Source organism: Xenopus laevis, chromosome 4S (genome assembly GCF_017654675.1).
Source record: "Xenopus laevis strain J_2021 chromosome 4S, Xenopus_laevis_v10.1, whole genome shotgun sequence".
Lineage (NCBI taxonomy): Eukaryota > Metazoa > Chordata > Amphibia > Anura > Pipidae > Xenopus > Xenopus laevis.
This window is the reverse complement of record NC_054378.1, coordinates 1,221,038-1,242,362: the sequence shown is the minus strand read 5'-3', so window position 1 is coordinate 1,242,362 and position 21,325 is coordinate 1,221,038. Positions and strand designations below refer to the sequence as shown.

Here is a 21,325-nt window from a genome sequence, read left to right as displayed (position 1 = left end):
ATTGCCTACAAGAATAGGGAGGATGTATGCGATATGTCTTCTTTAAAGGAGAAGGAAAGGCTAAAAAATAAGTAAGAAAGGTCTATATAAATACACCAGCAATCCCTCAAAGTAATGCTGCTCTGAGTCCTCTATCAAAAGAAACAGCACATTTCTTTCCTTCTATTGTGTACTCATGGGCTTCTGTATCAGACTAACTGTTTTCAGCTTAAACCTCCAGGGCTAGGGCTTGAGCATGCTCAGTTTGATCCTCTCTCCTCCCTGCTGTAATCTGAGCCCAGAGCTATGAGTGAGCAGGGAGAGATCAGGCAGGAAGTGAAGTCACACCAAGCCAATATGGCAGCCGCTATCCTAAACAAACAGAGAGATTCTAGAGCCGTTTAGTCCGATATGATAAAACATTCTGCAGAATAAATATAGTGTTATAGCTTGTACTATTGTTGCTAATCTATTGGCAATAAACTGCTTTGGTAGCTTTTATTCTCCTTTAAGATTCTTCTGCATGACGGTAAATTCCAGAGCTTTCTAGAAACAATGTCCGGAAGACTTGTACAGTGTACACAGCTGAAAATTTCTTCCGGAAACCAGAAGTGACATCACACATTCACAAGCTCTCCCTGAAGTGACATCACACATATGGGCTATTGCTCTCCTGAGGTCACTGAATACTACCTATACATGCTCCCTATGAGGTCACTGAGTGCTACCTATGCATGCTCCCTATGAGGTCATGGAATGCTTACAGTGCCTATGTGCCCAAAATTTAGAGAACCTGCAAAAAAAAACAGGAGACTGCAGTTGGGTAATGGGAGATGAGCCAAGAACCAAGTATCTCCGGAAAAAATATGGGGCGTTGTCTGCTCTGCAGGTTTCCTTTTTTTTTTTTTGGTAGCCTTCCTCAACAGACCTCCCATCCAAAACAAAGTTCTTATATAGGCTCATATATGCTCATTGGGTATTGGGCAATGACTTCAGCTCAGTCAGGGCTTTCTCTTCTAGTTAAGTTAGTGTGTCTGCCCCCAGCACGACTAATATATTCCTGTAAATAGAAAGCTGTGATTGAAATGTCGGATTTTCCTTTTTTAATTGTCTGCATGCAGGTGGTTTGGTTTTTTTATATTATATTTTTCAGATGTTCTTCATATTCTGAACATCACACTCTGCAAAGCGGACAGTGGAGAAGCAACCGGAAGAAGAACCAAAGGAATATAAACCAGTGGTTACTGATATTATGTCAAAAGCTGCAGAAAATGCCTTCAGAATATTCTTCATTCTGTTGCTCAACTACTTCATACATTCAATGAATGCTAGAATTGTCTCAAAAAGCATCATCATCCGCAGGGATAAAAGTGCCAGTAGATTTATTTTGGGCTACACTGGAAGTTCCATCACTGAATGCTGTTGAGTCCTTAGGGCAGTGATCCCCAACCAGTATCTCGTGAGTAACATGTTGCTCTCCAACCCCTTGGATGTTGCTCTCAGTGGCCTCAAAGCAGGTGATTATTTTTGAATTCCAGGCTTGGAAGCAAGTTTTGGTGCATAAAAACCAGGTGTACTGCCAAACAGAGTCTCAATATAGGTTGAAAATCCACATAGGGGCTACCAAATGGCCAATCACAGCCCTTATTTGGCATCCCAGGAACATTTTTCATGCTTGTGTTGCTCCCCAACTCATTTACTTCTGAATGTTGCTCACAGGCTCTAAAGGTTGGGGATCCCTGACTTAGAGAGAACACATCTCCAAACTCACGTGAGTAGTGAAGACTTCTACTGAGACAAAAGTATCTCATCAAGAGACTCCCAATAGAAACGTAAGACTTACACACTTAGACTCCTAATAGGAAAGGTCCCTGGGTGTCCGAGAATTTACACTTGAAGGATTTTATAGTTTCACGTTGGAACCTAAAGGGGCGATGAAAGTTCTGCGAGACACTAGGTGATCTCTGCTCCTGTCATTTTTTTTTTAATACCGCAAACAAAATGATATAAAAATGGTTTAATTAAGATTAGATCCGATTTTATTGCACAATATTTGATCTGAATGTGCCACTTGGATTAGCAATGCAGTGTGTCCTACTCACCCTACCAGGATAGAAAGTTACCTTTTCCATTATGAAAACTAAAAATGTACTTTTCAGGCTCCCGAGATTTCTGATTTTAACTTGTGACTCCCAGAATCTTAGCCGACCCTTTTACAAATGTACAGTAGAACTGCATTAACCCATGAATTGTCAGCAAGCTGGACTGTGGCTTTAGATGAGCTCCTGGACACATGCAGAGTGTACTTCCATTCCCTACACCATTTATTTCTACTGATTATCTGCACTGTTGCCCCCAGAAATGGCTATCGGCACAGCTAAGCTCAAGCATCTCCCGCTCCAGTTCTTCCTCATCATCAGGGAACCTCTGCAAGACTGAACGTATCAGGCCACACGGGCTGCTGTCATACTGTACGATATCAACACTGTCACCTGCAAATAAAAAGAACAATTTAGGATTTTTATTAGTTCCACCTGTTCCTATATGTGTCATTATGTGAGGAACATTTCAGGGCCTAGTGATGTTTTGGAAGAAATAAGAATATTCATGTTGCACTGTAAATGAGTTATATTGGGACACACACACACACACACACGAATCTCATCTGTTTCTTACTGTAGAAAAAGGCTTCGATAACCTACAAAAACAGAAGTACAAATAATTTCACTGGCACTGGATTTTGCAGTACAGCAGTAAAGAGTGACTGAAGTTTATCAGAGCACAAGTCACATGACTGGGGGCAGCTGGGAAATTGACAATATGTCTAGCCCCATGTCAGATTTCAAAATTGAATATAAAAAAAAATCAGTTTGCTCTTTTGAGAAATGGATTTCAGAGCAGAATTCTGCTGGAGCAGCACTATTAACCGATTCATTGTGAAAAATTTTTTCTTTTCCCATGACAGTATCCCTTTAAAGGTTAGTTCACACGAGGAGATTCGGGGAGATTTTGTCGCCTGGTGACTAATTGGCGACAATCTCCCCGAACTGCCTCTGTGTGTCTTCCCGTCCATTATAATGAAACTGCACTAAAGCACATGCAGCACTGCGTTTTCCGAAGTTTCCTCGTGAGGCAACTTCGGGCGACTTCTGAAAACACAGCGCAGCGTGTGCTTTAGCGCAGTCGACTTTTCATTATAGCCAATGGGAAGACACGCGGAGACAGTTCGGGGAGATTGTCGCCCGGAAGAAGAGGCGATTTAATGTCAGTTCTGATACCATTTAAAGCTTACACAATGGTAATGGCAATCAAAGCGGCCACAGTGGGAAGGGCCACACAAGGGGGGTTTGCTGGTCGCCAGTTAGACAGCACTGGCCTCCATTAGTCAAACAAATGTATATTAAGCAGCAGCAACTGAGAATGTGAACCTTCTAAAGACCCCTGCATCTTCCAGGCCCAGATTTGTGACAAGGTAACAAAGTCCTAGGATGGCAAAATTTTAGGGGCCACATTATAAGGAGCAATGGGGGGACACAGCTCCCCAGCACATGCGCTCGCAGTGGGGTGGTGGACGGACGGACAGTAAGACCACACGGCCTAGAGACACCTGAATAGTAAATCCAGGCAATAGTCAAAGAACCAGCGTTTACATTGGTACAATTAAGCCCTATAAGTACACACCTACGATTCGTGTGTTTATCTGCACAAAAGATTTGCGTTCCTCCTTCCTCAAAATGATAATGTCACGAAGAGTAAGAAAACGGTGAGGATCTGCATCTGTAACAGCGGAATAACCATCATACATCTTCCGGGCTCGCTCTACATCCGCTGTCGATTTATAAACCTGGTACAAGAGAATAGGTACATTTAGAAAATGGGAAAATACACCGTTTTTGGTTTTGCTGAAAAGTCCTAATTATTGTGGTAGAAGATAAAGATCACTTTGAATGGACAAAGAAAAGGCCGGTTGCTCTTTGCAGTTTGGACCTCAAATACCTGCAGTCGTAGCAAAAAGCGGCGGATGGCTGGATGGCCCACGCTCACAATCTTTTCCCTGTCCAGTGTCACTTGTGCATCCGGCCGCCCATCAGCTCCAGTTGTTTGTGAGATGGTTACAAAGTTTTCTCCTGCCTCCAAGAGAACACGAAGAATGACAAAGCGAGCCTGCATGTGAGCCTGAGAGAGACAAAGAGCCATTTTATTTATATATCTCTGAAGTGGAGACTTGCAATTAGTAGGCCGACCTATTGTCACATTGTTTCATGGAGTCGCAACCAGCAATGCAGTGAATTGCAAAGGAGAGACACATAAATACTGCTTTTAATTTGAAATGAAAAAAGTATTAAAATATATATTGGAAAGTTATGCAGGTTTCCCTCACTAGTTTGCACAGTAAGATGCCAGCAGCTAGGCAGACCTGACAGGGAACTACACAATATATTTCTGTGATTGGCTACAGCCCAATGCAATTCTTGACAATGACTTGTATCATGCATCCACCACTCGTTTGTAACAGATACAGACCAGAGAGGATCTATGTGGATAGACATTATAAGTAATATTTGTTTTTAGCACAAATGTAAACAGGTCACAAAATATTATTTATTATTAGGGTCGTACTAAATCCAGGATTCGGTTCAGAATTCGGCCTTTTTCCGCAGGATTTGGATTCGGCTGCATCCTTCTGTAAGGCCTCTATATATATATATATATATATATATATATATATATATATATATATATATATATATATATATATATATATATATATATATATATATATATATATATATATATATATATATATATATATATATATATATATATATATATATATATATATATATATATATATATATATATATATATATATATATATATATATATTATAGGCAAAGATTATATTCATGGCAGAAACTATTTCTAATCATATATACCTGTCGCCAACGGCCAGTCTCTGGGGTATAATATTCCAGTCCCATCAGTCCAGCTCTCACCATATTGAGCCAGTTCACATACAGAACATCTTGGGCCTCCTGAGCCTCATGTCCAAATATTCTGGTTCAAAAATAGGGGAAATTAAGAGACAGAGATGTGAGTGACTGTAAAAGAAAACGATTGTGACTGAGAACAAATAAAACAATATAATGGAACAGAAAATGAGTGTAGTGGGGCTAAAGTGGAAGTATAAAAATGTAAGTAATACTATATTGTATGGGATCCCTTATCTGGAAACCCAAAAACTCTGAATTATGTGAAGCCCAACTCCCATAAAGTCCATCATAAGCAAATGATTGTGTTTTTCTAAAAGGTGTTGTTTTTTTCTGTAATAAGAAAAAGTAACTTTAATCTAAACTAAACTGCATGAATCTATATTGGTGGCAAAACAATCGTACTGGGATTACTGGGATTATTTAATGTTTAAATGAGAGGCTTCAGATGGGTTTTTTTTTGCCTTCCTCCGGATCAACTGGCAGTTAGGCAGGTTATATATAGACTTAAGGTTGGACTTGATGGATGTGGACATGAAAAAAAGCCAATAGGCTGGTTTTGCCTCCAATAAGGATTAATTATATCTTAGTTGGGATCAAGTACAAGGTGCTGTTTTATTATTACAGGTATAGGACCTGTTACCCAGAATGCTCAGGACCTGGTGTTTTCCAAATAATGGATCTTTCCATAATGTGGATCTTCATACCTTAATTATATCTTAGTTGGGATCAAGTACAAGCGACTGTTTTATTATTACATGGAAAAAGAAATCAGTTTTAAAAATTTGGATTATTTGATTATAATGGAGTCAATGGGAGACGGCCTTTCCGTAATTCGGTGCTTTGTGGATAACGGGTTTCCAGATAATGGATCCCATGCCTGTAGTTTCTATTTTCTCTGAACCACATACATTATACAAAGTAACATCTTACCGTAGAACTTCCTGATTGATGCAGAGGTACAAACCAACACACTCCGCTCGGCATTCTTCATAAGACGAAGCAATGGTTGAGAATTTACTGTCCCACGTTTCACCAGTTTTATACCAACTCTTGACCTAAGAAGGTAGAAAAAATGTAAATCAGAGGGGGAAAGAGGTCAAAGAAGCTCAGGTTTAGAAGACTGAACAGTTTAAAATGAAACAGAATGTAGAGTAAGAGCAAAGAGATGATGGAAAGTAGAGAAGGAAAATAAAGCTGGAAGTGAACAGTCATAAGGAGACGAGTAGGGAAAGAAGACGCGGGAAGGTGAAAAGTATCAGCATTTTTAACAAAACTGTTAAATCGTTGTCACTCACCAGCTCTCCAGTCTCTGGATTGATGACGGTCTCTTTGTCAAAGTTCAATGTCCCTTTTTCATCCTAAAGACAAGACAGACGTGTGTCAGAAATCTCTATTCATTTGTCTATTATGTGACTGTGTATAAAATACCGTGATTTTTTACATCTGTGGTCCCAAACTATGAATTTGTAACCCATAGTAAATAGTGTTACTGCTTGTTGCCCTACACACAGTGATTGTGAGCTCTGCAGAGAGAGAGAGCTCTGATTGGCTCAATGTGGAACGGACACAGAGGTATCTGTCAATGTGCAAATGAAGTGGCTGTGTGCAAATACTAGTGCCAGTATATATATATATTATATAGTTGTACAGATAGTTTGTTGCCTAACTCTATCCGAGACTCTATTTAAAGGACCAGTAACATCAACATTTTTTTTAAAAAAATCGTTAGTATACCACAGAAAAAAACCACACCAAGACAAATGAAACCTTTATTAAGAAATAACTAACCAAAACTCTGCTTGCGCTTCTCTCTCAGAAAAGTCCATTGTGCAACACTTGATTTCTCCTCCCTGCCTTCCTTATGGGAGATAGCCAGGGAGGAGAAATCAAGCGCCGCACGATGGATCGTCTCCTTTTCTGAAGAGGAGTGCAAGCAGGGGTTCAGTAAGTTATTTCTTAATAAAGGCAGTGTGATTTTAAAGTTTAGTTTGTCTTGGTGTGTTTTTTTTTGTGGTATACTAACAAATTTTTTTTGAGGTTACTGGTCCTTTAAAGAACTAAACCCTAAAAAGGAATGTGGCTAAAATTGCTATCTTTTCTATAGTGAACTTATTGCAGGAGGCTAAAGTTTGAGCTTGTCAATAGCAGCAATGATCCAGGACTTCAAACTTGTCACAGGGGGTCACCATCTTGGAAAGTGTCTGTGACACTCACATGCTCAGTGGGCTCTGATTGGCTGTTGAGAAGCTAAGCTTAGGGCTCGTCACTAATTATCCAGCAGAAAATGACCTTCCCTGGCTGTAATATAAGCTGATGCTACAGGTTTGCTGATTATTCAATTCTGATGCTAATTGCACTGGTTTCTGTGCTGCCATGTAGTAATTATGTGTATTAATTACTAATCAGCCTTATATTGTGACATTTCTATTCTATGTGTACTGTATATTGTGAGTGGCTCCCTAAGCTCAGTAAGTGACAGCAGCACAGAGCATGTGAATCAGTGAATCAGCAGAAAAGAAGATGGGGAGCTACTGGGGCATCTTTGGAGACACAGATCTTTACTGCTAAAGGGCTGTGGTTGCCTTGGGCTGGTACAGAAGCACAAAACATCATGTACAACATTTCTGGCTACTTCTTTAGTTAGGCTTTACTTGTCCTTTAAGCATTAATCAAAGCTGCCTTTACATGCATGGACATCTGCAGTGAATGTGGCCTACTGACATAAAGCTACTTGTGGGCTCCAACAAGCAATGATACATTTGCTGCTTTAAAAGGGGTGAAAATGCTACTGCAGTTGTTTGTTCATATATTATGATTGTTTTGCAGCTTTTATCGTTTCCAATTATACATAATGTATTAATATCTTTATGGAAATGATGTAAACAACACGAATGCAGCGCCAGTCACAATTCTAGGGCTTAAATAATCAGGCAGCATGTTTTCCTGAAACTTCCCTTGACTGCAGTTTCAGATCTTTGCACCGGAGATAAATAGATACACACACACACACACATATATATATATATATATATATATATATATATATATATATATATATATATATATATATATATATATATATATATATATATATATATATAGGTGGTGTATGTCAGTTGCTGTAGAAAAAGGCAACTAAGAAGAAGCTACGAGGATTGGATGTAAAGGTTCAGACCTGTACAAACAGTTTGCCGCTGCCGTGGCCCAGTAGTTCATGAAGTCCAACCTGTACTTCAAAAGAGGGACCGCGAAACTTTATAAACAAATCCTGCAGGAGAAAAGTAAACTATTCTGTCATTTCTAAATATCAATATGAGCACATATAAACACTCTATACACTGCTAACATGCATTATTCTAGTCACGGTAATAGCATTACTTTATATTGTGTCAATCTCCAAAACTCATTTTTGGATATGAGATACTGGGGCTCATTTATCAACACAGGGAAAATGCCCAATGGGAAGTTACCTATAGCAACCAATCAGTGAGTAGCTTTTTGAAACCAGCTGCAAGTAGAACAATGAATGCAGCAATCTGATTGGTTGCCATGGGTTACTGCTATTTTACTAATATAGAAACTTTATTACAGGATGGCCATTTCCCATTGTCTTCATTTTAATAATTATTTTTGTTTAAAAAAATGATTTCCCTTATCTCTCTATGATATAATTCTATGATATAATTCATCCATATTGGACGTAAAACAATCCAATTGGGTATAAGAGTTTAAATGATTTATTAGTAGACTTAACGGGGTTATTCTTCTTCCAAACCCTTTTCTCAGTTCAGTTGTTTTTTTAGATTGTTCACTGGAAATAGACTTTTTTTCAATTGCAGCTATTGTATCAATTGGGATAAAGATAAGAAACGTATGATCTTTCGTATCGATTTAGAACGGTTACTTTAGAAGGACATAAAAGGGTCAAAAATGAAACTTTAAAACTTCAATATTAGAAAAGAACAGTCACCAATAGAGAAAAGAAAGTAACTGAAAAAATTATTTCAGGTGAACTATCTGAAAAAGACTGAACTGAAAAAGGTGTTGGAAAATGAACAACTCCCAAATTATCCAGAAAACGCCAGCATTCCGGAAAACTGGTCCAATACCTGTAACTTAGCAGACACCTAGCAATGGTTTTACAGTAGAAATTCTAGGCATACATACATTCATTTCAATTATAAAAAGTCTAGAATGTGTCACGTATGTGCACAGGACAAATACCTGTTAAATAAATGTTACCTTATCTTCTTCACGCAAAAATGTCAGCTTCTCCCTTTCAGTTGCAGATCCAACAGAGAGAACATTTCCTAGTGAGACATTCTTAAATCCAACGGTTTGCCTAATGTCATCATCTGAAAGAGAAAAATGCAAACATAAAAAAACAGCCAGAAATTCCTAAAACAATGCAGATACAGCTTTCGTAAACCCAGTGGGATTCAGTTATGAATGATCAGAATTATTGAGCAGGTTTGGATGGAACTGGGTCACACAATGTAAAAGTTAAAACCATCTTAGATAACATAGGGATCCTTTATGAACACAACACCAGCATAATGGCAAAGTGTCATTTATAACTGCAAGTCTCCTCACTGTGTCTTCCTCTACAATTCCAGCGTAATTGTGTGAGCATGCTACAGTATAATGCGTCCACTGCAACTTGCATGCAGTGCACCAATAAAGATGCAACTTTTGATTGCAATTTTCCATGTTTTTAACTCACAGTATAGTCGTCCCCTAGAATTCTAGCATAATTGTATGAGCATGCTACAGTATATTGCGTCCACAAAAACTTGCATGCAGTGCACCAATAAAGATGCAACTTTTGTTTGCAAGTTTCCATGTTTTTAACTCACAGTAAGTCATGTCCTAGAATTCTAGCATAATTGTGTGAGCATGCTACAGTATATTGCGTCCACTGCAACTTGCATGCAGTGCACCAATAAAGATGCAACTTTTGATTGCAAGTCTCCATGTTTTTAACTCACAGTATAGTCGTCCCCTAGAATTCTAGCATAATTGTATGAGCATGCTACAGTATATTGCGTCCACTGCAACTTGCATGCAGTGCACCAATAAAGATGCAACTTTTGATTGCAATTTTCCATGTTTTTAACTCACAGTATAGTCGTCCCCTAGAATTCTAGCATAATTGTATGAGCATGCTACAGTATATTGTATAGTTGTCCCCTAGAATTCTAGCATAATTGTGTGAGCATGCTACAGTATATTGCGTCCACTACAACTTGCCTGCAGTGCACCAATAAAGATGCAACTTTTGATTGCAAGTCTCCATGTTTTTAACTCACAGTATAGTCATCCCCTAGAATTCCAGCATAATTGTCGAAGCATGCTACAGTATGTTGTGTCCATTGCAACTTGCATGAAATGCACCAATAAAGACGCATATTAGTGTCAACTGCTCACAAATTCTAATGCACACTATTTCCCCAACATCTGTGTTAGAATGTTATCACATCTGGGTTGGAATGGCATGTAATGTTCATAAATGCCACAGGGGGATCCTGGGATTAAAATAAATCAGTTGCTTCAGTGCATGCAGTTGCATTTAAATCATTGTAAAGTAGCTCTTTGCAGTAGCGTTAGTAAATGAGACCTCAGATGTCTTTTTCAGACATAGCAAAGATTTGTAACCACACACACTTTGTATTATCACAAACAATAAAAGAACTGTATAATGTTGTCTCACAGTTTGGGATGTTAATTCCAGCAGGGATCCCACTTCCACTGAAAGTCACTACATCCAAAGATGTGAAATCTGGTCGAAGGAAGGAATCTTTTTCATAGTAAGCTGGCCACGGGAGAGATGAAACAAGTTTTTCGGCAGCAGAGACCAGTTGAGCAAACCGAGCGCTCACTGACTTATTAACCACAGCCACGAAGCCTAGTGACAGTAAAAGAAGAGGAAGAAATATTAGTGAAAGCAAAGTTATCAGTTAACGATGTTCCAGTCAAGTCTTCATTTATCTACATATAAATATTTAATGCATTTCCCAGCCTGTATTGCCTGATTTAATTTGCATTCTGCAGATTTTCTCCTGAACCCTTAGAGTCAGTCTCTGTTCCCGCAGCACCTGATTCAGTGTCATTGACCAAGTCACGTCTCTGTCTTGTACATGTCTCACCTTCAAACTCCCCGCGAGATCCAAATGGGTCTCTGTAACTTTCAATGAACCCGATGTAACTGCAAGGATAGGAGTCTTGTTACAACATGTTCCACAATATTCATTTGCCCACAGTCATGTCTCTTTTTGCTCAGTTGATCAAATCACAGACGATTTTCTCCAATAGCTGTTCAACTACCAAACTACGGTTCTCTCTTGATCTTCAAATCCTCAGTCTAAACCACCACCAACCACCCGGCTTTCCATTATCAACATGGAATTTACACTGCAATACCTCACACAATAGAAATATTCCCTTCCCTAAAATTTGCTTGTTATAAATGTGTTATATATTTCACTGGTTCAGTTAATTAGGGTAGAACTACACGGGCAAGTTCCACTCGTTTCCGGTGGATCTGATGTTCTGCGCCAAAACGCAGGCGTCAAGTCGGATGCAACGGAAAATAAGGTAAGAAATACAAAAGCTTTTATCCGACAAACAACATGAAGCGACTGTATCCGACAGCTGTGACACCATCTGACATTGCTGTTACCTTAACTTATTTTCAGTCGCATCTGACTTGACGCCTGCGTTTTGTCGCAGCTCTACAGATCCGCATAAAACTCATGGAAATCGCCTATGTAGTTCTACTCTTACTTTTGGATCAAGATCAGTGTTAATTAAGCAACACTTTTCACCAGATGCCTGCAGCAAAACCTGCCAGACTACAACAGTACAGTACCATCAAATAAAACAATAGTATTTAAAAATGCATTAAGGGGCCCATTTACTTAGCTCGAATGAAGGAATAGAGGGAAAAAAACTTTGAATTTCGAATAATTTTTTTGGCTACTTCGACCATCGACTACGACTACTACTTTGAATCGAACGATTCAAACTAAAAATCTTTAGACTATTCGACCATTCGATAGGTTTGCCACCTAAAAGCTACCGAAGTCAATGTTAGCCTATGGGAAGGTCCCCATAGGCTTTGCTAGCTTTTTTTGGTTGAACAAAAATCGTTCGATCGATGGATTAAAATCCTTGGAATCGAACGCTTCGAAGGATTTAATCATTCGATCGAATGATTTTTCATTTGATCGTTCGATCGAACGAAAAACACTAAATCCTTCAACTTCGACCTTAAGTAAATTTGCCCCTAAGTGTTAGAGTTGATTTAAAAATAGCAGATCCCACATTTTTCTGTAGCCTGTGGTTTAATCAAATGCACAATTCATCCTCTGTTTATTTTGTGCCCTTGAGTTAATAAAGCAACAGCTGCAGACAAGTCTACTCTTGTTCTTACCTTTCTACTATTGGCCCTTTGTCTTGCACCCAGTATTTAGACCCCTCTTTATGTGCCTTGATTGAGCCTTCCTGGAAGCTTCGCCCATATTCCTCTAGCATTTGTCTCTGGTTGTCATTGGATGCATAAGCCTAAATGGCGTTGTTGTTGCAGAAAATGAAGGAAAAAGGGTTATGTTATTGTGCAAACATATATGAAATGGAAATAAGAGAAAAGGCAAGAAAATGTATAAGGAAATGTAAAATCTGTTTTGGGTGTTTTGCTTACAAGACGTTAACTGGTTGATTTGCAATTGTACTTCATTTTGTATTCTTTATAGTTATATTAACATTCTGCAATTCAGATGACACATGCCAAATCTAAAAGTCTGACTTAAAAGCAGGAGATGTCTGGGAAGTTGTGGGAAGATGGAGGTGGCGCACCCTGTAGAAAACTATGTGACTATGTGAAGAAGAGGAATGCCAACCCAAGAGTAAGAGGTCACTACAAACTGGCACCCGAAGTGACATTGAGAAAACACATAGATAAAAGGTTATTACAACATTAGACTGTTGTTTATGTTTTGTCATGACTGAATACAGACGTATTTAAGGAAGTCACCTTGGCATTTTCCAGATTGTCTCTTACTCTGCGAAGCAAAGGGGAGTAATCACCCCTCGTGACACGGATCTGATGACCTTCATGCTCGAATGATCCCAGAATCTCAGACATATCCGACGGTGAAGCTGCCCTCTCTGAGAAAAATAAATAAATGGGGGAAAAAGATAAACAAAATTCAAAATGTTGAGAAAAAGGCAAGAAATTTGGCGGTGACTTATATTTTTAGTCCATAGGATAGAATGTTTCTCATCTATTTTTAGAACAGTGGTTACAATGTTTCAACTTAGGGTCTGGCCACACGGGCAGATTCGGGGAGATTTGTCGCCTGGCGACTTCTTCGCGGCGACTAATCTCCCCGATCTGCCTTCCCCTGCCAAAATGTAAATCGCCCGGGGGCAGGCACATGGAGCACTTTGTTTTCCGAAGTCGTCCGAAGTTTCCTCGTGAGGCAATTACAGGCGAGTTCGGAAAACGAAGCATTCCATGTGCCTGCCCCTGGGCGTTTTACATTTTAGCCGACGGAAGGCAGTTCGGGGAGATTAGTCACTGCGAAGAAGAGATTTGTCGCCTGGCGCCTAATTTCCCAGAATCTGCCCGTGTGGCAAGACCTTTATGATGAAGTCGTTTTCATAAATGTGAAAGAAATTCGATTTGCAGGAAAATAAACTTATTTGGAAAAACAATTCACATTAAAGGATAAAAGAACAAGAGGAGTTTGTTTGAAAACAGCGATGCGAAATAGGTTGGCGCTCTTTAAATACATGTTAATAATAATAATAGGAAAAATGTGTGTTTGCTTAGTGCTGAAACACACTCACACATTCATATTAACTAATCAGATACAATTGTGTCAGATGCACCTCAAGGCTGCTGCTATGGTGGAATTGTGGAGGAAAAAATTCTAATTAGCAATTGTTTGTTAAATGAAATTTTGCAAAAACCCAAACTTGGGTAAAGAGTAAAATATTTGGCAATGATATAAAATTGCTTTGTCCCCGTTGGCTTGGCTATAGCATAATAACATGTTTGTTGTAATTTACATTGTTCCTTAATAATAGATCTCTCCACCCTCACCTTCTCTGTTGACAGAAGCCAACCGCACCTCATACAGGCTCTTGCCAGATTCATCCAGAGTCTTAAACAGACGAGTGTTGTAAGCACTGAGACTCTACAATGGGAAATAAGTAAACACACGGATTCCTTTAGTTCTAATCTATAGAAAATGGAGCTTGTTAAAGAGCAGTGCAAACAATTCACTAGTATAAATGGTAGGGATGCACCCAATCCAAGATTCGGCCAGGATTCTGTCTTTTTCAGCAGGATTCCGATTCGGCCAGCCGAACCAAATCCTAATCTGCATATGCAAATTAGGGACGGGGAGGGAAATCGCGTGACTTTTTGTCACAAAAAATGAAGTAAAAAATGTTTTCCCCTTCCCATTGCTAATTTGCATATGCCAATTAGGATTCGAATTCGGTTTGGTATTCGGCCAAATCCTTCGTGAAGGATTCGGGGGTTCGGCTGAATCCGAAATAGTGGATTTGGTTCATCCCTAATAAATGGACTTTCTAAATGCAGATTCAGAAACTAAAAGTAGATCTGTGAGACTGTGCAGCTCCCCTGTGTTCCCTGAAAATACTCCTACAAAGGGGTACATGTTTTTTATGATACTCCTTCCATTTCTTAAGAGTCAAGTGTATTTTTCTATAAATATTTCCTTTATACTGGGGGCCTTATGTATCTGCATATTATGTTGACTGATAAGAGGAACACGGCATCATGTAATTATTACATTTGAAACCTCACTGACAGACTGTAACATTGTCATCAAGTGGCTAAATTGTAATGAAAGGATAAAACTTGGCTGAATGTTAACAAGTCAGAGTGCAGCATTTTGTGTGCAGCTAAATAGGTAAATACATCTCCAAAACATAAAGAATCATGATCTACTTATCCAGAAAATTAATAAAAACATCAACATTACTAAATGTATAATACGAATTTTAGCCTTATGGTGGGAGGCAGAGGAGTGAGCCCTGGAGCTATAGATTCAACTAAAATGTTTATTTTGAACTGTTCTATTGGCATAAGAAATACAGTGTCGTAGAGAGAGAACGTAGATAATGCTCTGCAGACAAACTGTAGCAGCTCCTTTAAAGGAGAGCTAAACCCAAAAAATTTATGTGGCTAAAAATGTCCTATTTTCTATAGTGAACTTATTGCACGAGGCTAAAGTTTGAGCTTGTCAATAGCAGCAATGATCCAGGACTTCAAACTTGTCACAGGGGGTCACCATCTTGGAAAGTGTCTGTGACACTCACATGCTCAGTGGGCTCTGATTGGCTGTTGAGAAGCTAAGCTTAGGGCTCGTCACTAATTATCCAGCAGAAAATGACCTTCCCTGGCTGTAATATAAGCTGATGCTACAGGTTTGCTGATTATTCAATTCTGATGCTAATTACACTGGTTTCTGTGCTGCCATGTAGTAATTATGTGTATTAATGACTAATCAGCCTTATATTGTGACATTTCTATTCTATGTGTACTGTATATTGTGAGTGGCTCCCTAAGCTCAGTAAGTGACAGCAGCACAGAGCATGTGAATCAGTGAATCAGCAGAAAAGAAGATGGGGAGCTACTGGGGCATCTTTAGAGACACAGATCTCTACTGCTAAAGGGCTGTGGTTGCCTTGGGCCCAAAACATCATGTACAATATTTTTTGCTACTTCTTTAGTTAAGCTTTAGTTCTCCTTTAAGGCTAATATCTACAATGCACATGATAGGATTCAGCTATCCAGATTTCAACTATTCATTACCTTGGAGTCCAGGAATTTCTGAGCTAGTTCAGCATCTTCCAAAGTGCAGTTTCCAGAGAAATATGTAGTTATCCCCTAAAATGAAAAACATCACCAAAGGTAAATGTCAGATGGAGCGATTTGCCGCCCGCCTGGGTGTAAGATAAAAGCAGAAAAATACTCCTGCGCTTAAGTGACCTGCTCATTGCACCCACAACAACATCATTAAATATTTGTCCAAACTCTTTTTTATATTTTGAAGCACCTCAGAGCCGTGACACTGGTTGTGGTTGGACCCTGATAAAGAGGCAGTTCAACTTTAGATTAACTCATTAACGTACGAGGTAGACTGCGAGTCTGAGAGTTTGCAACACCAACTTTTTCATTTTTTAAAGTTTTAGAATGACTTTGCTTTTTATTCAGAAGCTGGTTGCTATGTTTCATTTATCCTACCAACTAGATAGTAGTTAGAATTAGATTCTGGAACAGAAGTAGAACTGAAAATAAAGGCAAAAATAACAATTAAACCATTGCCTCGCAGAGCAGGGTAAGTGACCCCAAAGGAAAAAGGCACATAATTCAACAATGTAAAAATTAAAAACGAAGAACAATTGAAAAGTTCAATAATGTAAAAAATAAATAAAGTCATATAAAGGTGAAGTACCTGTGTAAAGAAGTTGAGCCAGACTATGCAGCAGTGTGCATTCTCAACCCTTAAATTAAAAATGTCTTCTTCTTAAATTAAAAATGTCTTCTTCTGGTTCTGGTATATTAGGGCAGATTTACTGTACTACAGTCAATGTAGGTTACCCAAAATATATATTACCTTCTGGTCTACACTGAGACACTGGATTGACTTGCCATACTAAGGAAAATCTGTATATATTTAACTCCTCACAGGCAAATGACAGCGGACTCATTTTAGAACTTACTTGGTCACCCAATCCCAGTTGCCTTTCCGCTGGCTCCAGGGAATACATTTGATCTGCAACCGTTCTCCACAATGATTCCATTCCTTCAGGATCTTTGAGGAAAGCATTACTTGCACGTATGAGCTTTTCTAGTTTTTCCTGCAACAAAAAAAATATCCCGTTCATTTTTAAATCCCACAAATGCGAGATGGTGATGAAACAGTTGGGCTGCAACGAATCGTCACTTTTTGGGATTTCTCTGAATACTAAACCTTTCATGAAAAATTAGGTGGGGGGGTGATCCGTGTGCAAAGAATGGGAAAAATGATTGCAATTTTCATTAATAGCGTAACTTGCATAGAAAGGGTTTGGATTCAGTTTTGCCAGGTGCTTAGATTCAGCTGCATGCTACTGAGAAAGGCTCCGATTTGCACAAACCCTAAATTGAATCCAGAATTCAGTGCATCTCTAATGAGAACAGAAAGCCCAGACTGGGATACTATGGATTCTGGCAAATGAATGAAGACTGCTGCTCTATGTAGTTGAAATGACACAATGAGTTAAATGACTTACCTGGGGTACATTAGGCACAAATTTTGTGTCCCCAAATGATTTGTAGTTACCCATGTTGGCAAAAAACCCAGCGGCGTACACTAGGAGAGCCTGTAAGGTAAGAGAATTTTAAAGATGAATGGGAATGTAGTATCTTAGACACCCAATTTAGTTTTTCCCTCCCTTGAAGTCCCCCAAATAACTTAAAATCAGTTTGCCCTGTTCATTATCAAGGGTATGTCTACATACTACTGGGAATCATGACAAATTACCAGTAAAATTTCCAAATTTTAAATTGAACATTTCAAATACGAAGGAAAATAATAATAAAGTCTACCACAGAGAGCTACGAGTTATATTTTGCTTTACTAAATAAAAATAAATATAAGGTAAAATGGTGGCAATTTGCATGCAATGGATATATGGGTGGAGAGAACATATGGCACAGAGTATGACATGAAGATCAATGGGAAAGAGATACGTGTGAATATAGAGGGTTGAATAGGAGCAATGTGTAATCAAAATAGCTGGCAAGAGATGCACTGTGATAGAGAGAATTTATAAAGGGGAGAACTGCATGTGATGGAGATAAATTAGAAAGGGGAGAACTGAACGTGATGGAGATAAATTAGAAAGGGGAGAACTGCACGTGATGGAGATAAATTACAAAGGAGAAAACTGAATGTGATGGAGATAAATTAGAAAGGGGAGAACTGAATGTGATGGAGATAAATTAGAAAGGGGAGAACTGCACATGATGGAGATAAATTAGAAAGGAGAGAACTGAATATGATGGAGATAAATCATAAAGGGGAGAACTGCACATGATGGAGATAAATTAGAAAGGAGAGAACTGAATGTGGTGGAGATAAATCAGAAAGCAGAGAACTGAATGTGATGGAGATAAATTAGAAAGGGGAGAACTGAATGTGATGGAGAAGGTTGAGAAAGGGAGCAATGTGTGTCATGGACAGGGTTGGGAAGGGGAATGGGATGGAAAATGGAGCAGTGCATGTAATGAAAGGCATGGGAAGGGGAGCAGTGAGTGTAATGGATTGTGGGTGATATGTGTAATGGAGAAGGGAAGGAGAGTGTGGGTGATGTGTGTAATGGAGAGGGTAGGGAATGAGAATAGTTAGCATGTGTGTTAGAGGGTTCAGGAATAGAGGTGCTGTTGATAAAGGGGTAGGAAATAAAGTAATGTGTGTAGCAGTAAATTGTGCTTGTGAAAGTAGGATAGAAATAGGTTTCTGGTAATACAAAATCATTTATAGAAGAATTTTACCTGGTATTCCTCCTCCTTGAGACCCTGGCCCAGAGCAACACTCTGCAGTTCAGCCGGCTCTTGAGTCCTGAAAAGTCTGTTAAACAGGATGTATATGGCTGGAGATTCAGGGGAGGTCTGAAACAGGACAATCAAACCCCCGTAAAATGATGCACGAGACAGATAGTGGGTGTACAGCTTCTCCTCCGCTGACAACAATAGAAAGGCCTCACTGCAGTCCAGCAGAGCAACGGGAAGATCGTTTGGTAGGACATATTGAGATGGGGCCGCCATGTTCACTGCAAGAGATTTCCAAACCTGAAGAAGAATAAAAGGAAAGAATTGGTTTCAATCATACAGCACAAATCTACCAAATGACTGACAAAGTGACTTGTGCAACAAATAAGTATTCGTTTAATAAACAACCGCGCCTGATTCCCATAATTAATATGCAGTAAATACAATGGTTTGTTATCAAAATGATACACCTAATAATCAGGAAGGAAAAAGATGTGGAAAATGTGTGTGGAAATATCCCAGAGCAACGTTAACTCAGTTGTTTGTCTAGACTAGGGGTGCCACAAACTAGGAGAATGTCACCACACTAGGGGCTGTGGTCTCGCCTATAACTAACTTAGCTACAAAACAACAAACCCAATATTTGAAAGAATTGAATAGAATAAGTTAAGCGCCTACCAGAACCTCAGGGATTTACCTCGGCGCTTGTAAATAAGTGAAAACGAAGCTGCACTTGGAGAAAAAGTAAAGGCTTGGGCTAAACATGTTGAAGAATCAAAAGCGGCTCAATGGGGAGTATCTAAAGTAGCTTGAAAATTTGGAAAAATAAATGTAGCAGCCCCGTTGGGGATTATTTGTTTAACATCTTACTTGAGTTTTGTATTGAGTTTTGTATTGAGTTTTGTATTGAGTTTTGTATTGAGTTTTGTATTGAGTTGTGTATCGCTACCACTCCTTCTCCTCTAAGTGCCAAATATCCTCCTTATGTATTAATATATTTCCCTGTTGCGTTTCATTACAACTGAAAGTGGCTGGTGCAATAAATAGGTTATTAAGAAAGTAAATAAATACACTGGACCCTAATTCCCACAGTAAATATGCAGTATATGCAATTGTTTGTTCTCAAGATGAAACGCCTATTAATCATTTGTTACCTTGCCCGTCGCTACCTTACTTATAAAACCAAAAACCAAAAGCATAGATTGGATATTTACTGCGGGAATTACGGTTAAACGTGGTTATTTGTTAGTCGAAGACCTATTTATTGCACAAGTCACTTTCAGTTAAATGAATTGCAACAGGGAGGTGTATTGATACATAAGGTGTGTAATCCGGTATTTGGCACTTTATACTTAGCGCTGGTTATCTTAATTATCCTATGAATCACTGCTTAAGGTTAAGCAAGGAACTGAAATTAGTTACCAGCACAAGTCACTTTAAAGGACCAGTAACAGCGGTGGCAACACTATCATTAGTGCATTTTATGTGTATTTACGCCCGACTGAGTTTTTTTAAAAACACCACGGGGGTTATTTATCAAAGTCCGAATTTATCTCAATATTTTCTGCTACAAACCCTGATCAAATCCACTTGGGTTTTCTATGCATATTTATTATAAAATTTTCTGGAAAATTTGCTTTGCAAGAAAAAAAAAAAAAATCAGATTTTCACTTTTTCATCCAATTTACACAATTTTCAAGATTTTTTTCGTAATTTTCACCCGAATACTCCAAAAACTTCAGGGTACTGCCCGAAACCCAGCACCAATCAAAAATTCATTGGGACTTCTTCCATTGACTTATATGCAACCGCAACAGGTCTGAGATGCCGGAATTTCTGATTTGGACTTTTCCATCCTCGGGGTTTAATAAATTCCGAAAAATTCATGATTTTTTTTTTAAGTCCGATTTTATAAAAAAATAATGCACAAATTTTTAGCAATTTTTGCATTCACAGTTTAGTAAATAAACCCCTAAGGGGTTTATTTATCAAAGCAGAATTTATCTCAATATTTTCTGCTACTAGCTCCGATCAAATCCGCGGGGTTTTTTTACGCTTATTTGTTATTACATTTTCCCGAAAATTTGCTTTGTGGAAAAAGGATCCCAAAAATTCATTGGGACTTCTCCCATTGACTTATATGCAACAGACAGGTCTGAGATGCCGGATTTTCTGATTCAGACTTTTCCATCCTTGGGGTCTAATAAATTCGAATTTTTTTTTTTATTTAAAGTCAGATTTTAATTTAAAAAATTGCGAATTTTTGCATTTGGAGTTTAGTAAATAACCCCCTAAGTCTGCCCTTATTGCGCTGAATGACTGAACAATGCGACGCATTTTCCCTCCCCCTCGGGCTTCGATTTGGCCTGATTTTAGGACTGTAAAACGGACATCCATTATGGCTGATTATTGAGCTGAATCTGAGGAGTAGAATTAAAGATATTTGTTCAAATGAAAAAAAGTGCATTTTTTTTGCAGACATTTTTTTTTATAAAATAAAAGATAAGAACATTTATCTGTTTGTGAAATCACTGATGAATAAACTGCTGGTCTGTATTAGTCACACAAACAGTTTCCATTAATGGGACAATATAAATCATCAAAATAAAGGGAAACTGAACAAGTCCTTAAAGGGAACAATAATAGAGAAATTAAAACGATCGTAACTAAACTAAAGCCGCTATTGGAAAGAGAGAAGCGCAGAGAAATAATAAGAACAAAGTCATTTCCTCACCTGCTTCGGGTTTTGACAAAAATCGAAACGACCACACTTCCGGGT

The 21,325-nt window shown here is 38.6% G+C and overlaps 1 protein-coding gene across 1 annotated transcript; it reads right to left on the bottom strand.

Moving 5' to 3' along the window:
- Window positions 1-1,995: 1,995 nt before the first annotated feature.
- On the bottom strand, window positions 1,996-21,295 carry dpp3.S (dipeptidyl-peptidase 3 S homeolog). The gene is given in 18 exon segments (NM_001087680.1): window positions 1,996-2,471; window positions 3,661-3,823; window positions 3,976-4,155; window positions 4,917-5,037; window positions 5,904-6,028; window positions 6,269-6,331; window positions 8,149-8,241; window positions 9,216-9,328; window positions 10,684-10,878; window positions 11,120-11,178; window positions 12,406-12,536; window positions 13,006-13,139; window positions 14,080-14,173; window positions 15,823-15,897; window positions 16,734-16,871; window positions 17,286-17,375; window positions 18,550-18,846; window positions 21,281-21,295. Coding segments are annotated over 17 exon segments (2,202 nt in total). The 5' UTR covers window positions 18,823-18,846; window positions 21,281-21,295; the 3' UTR covers window positions 1,996-2,316.
- Window positions 21,296-21,325: the final 30 nt, after the last annotated feature.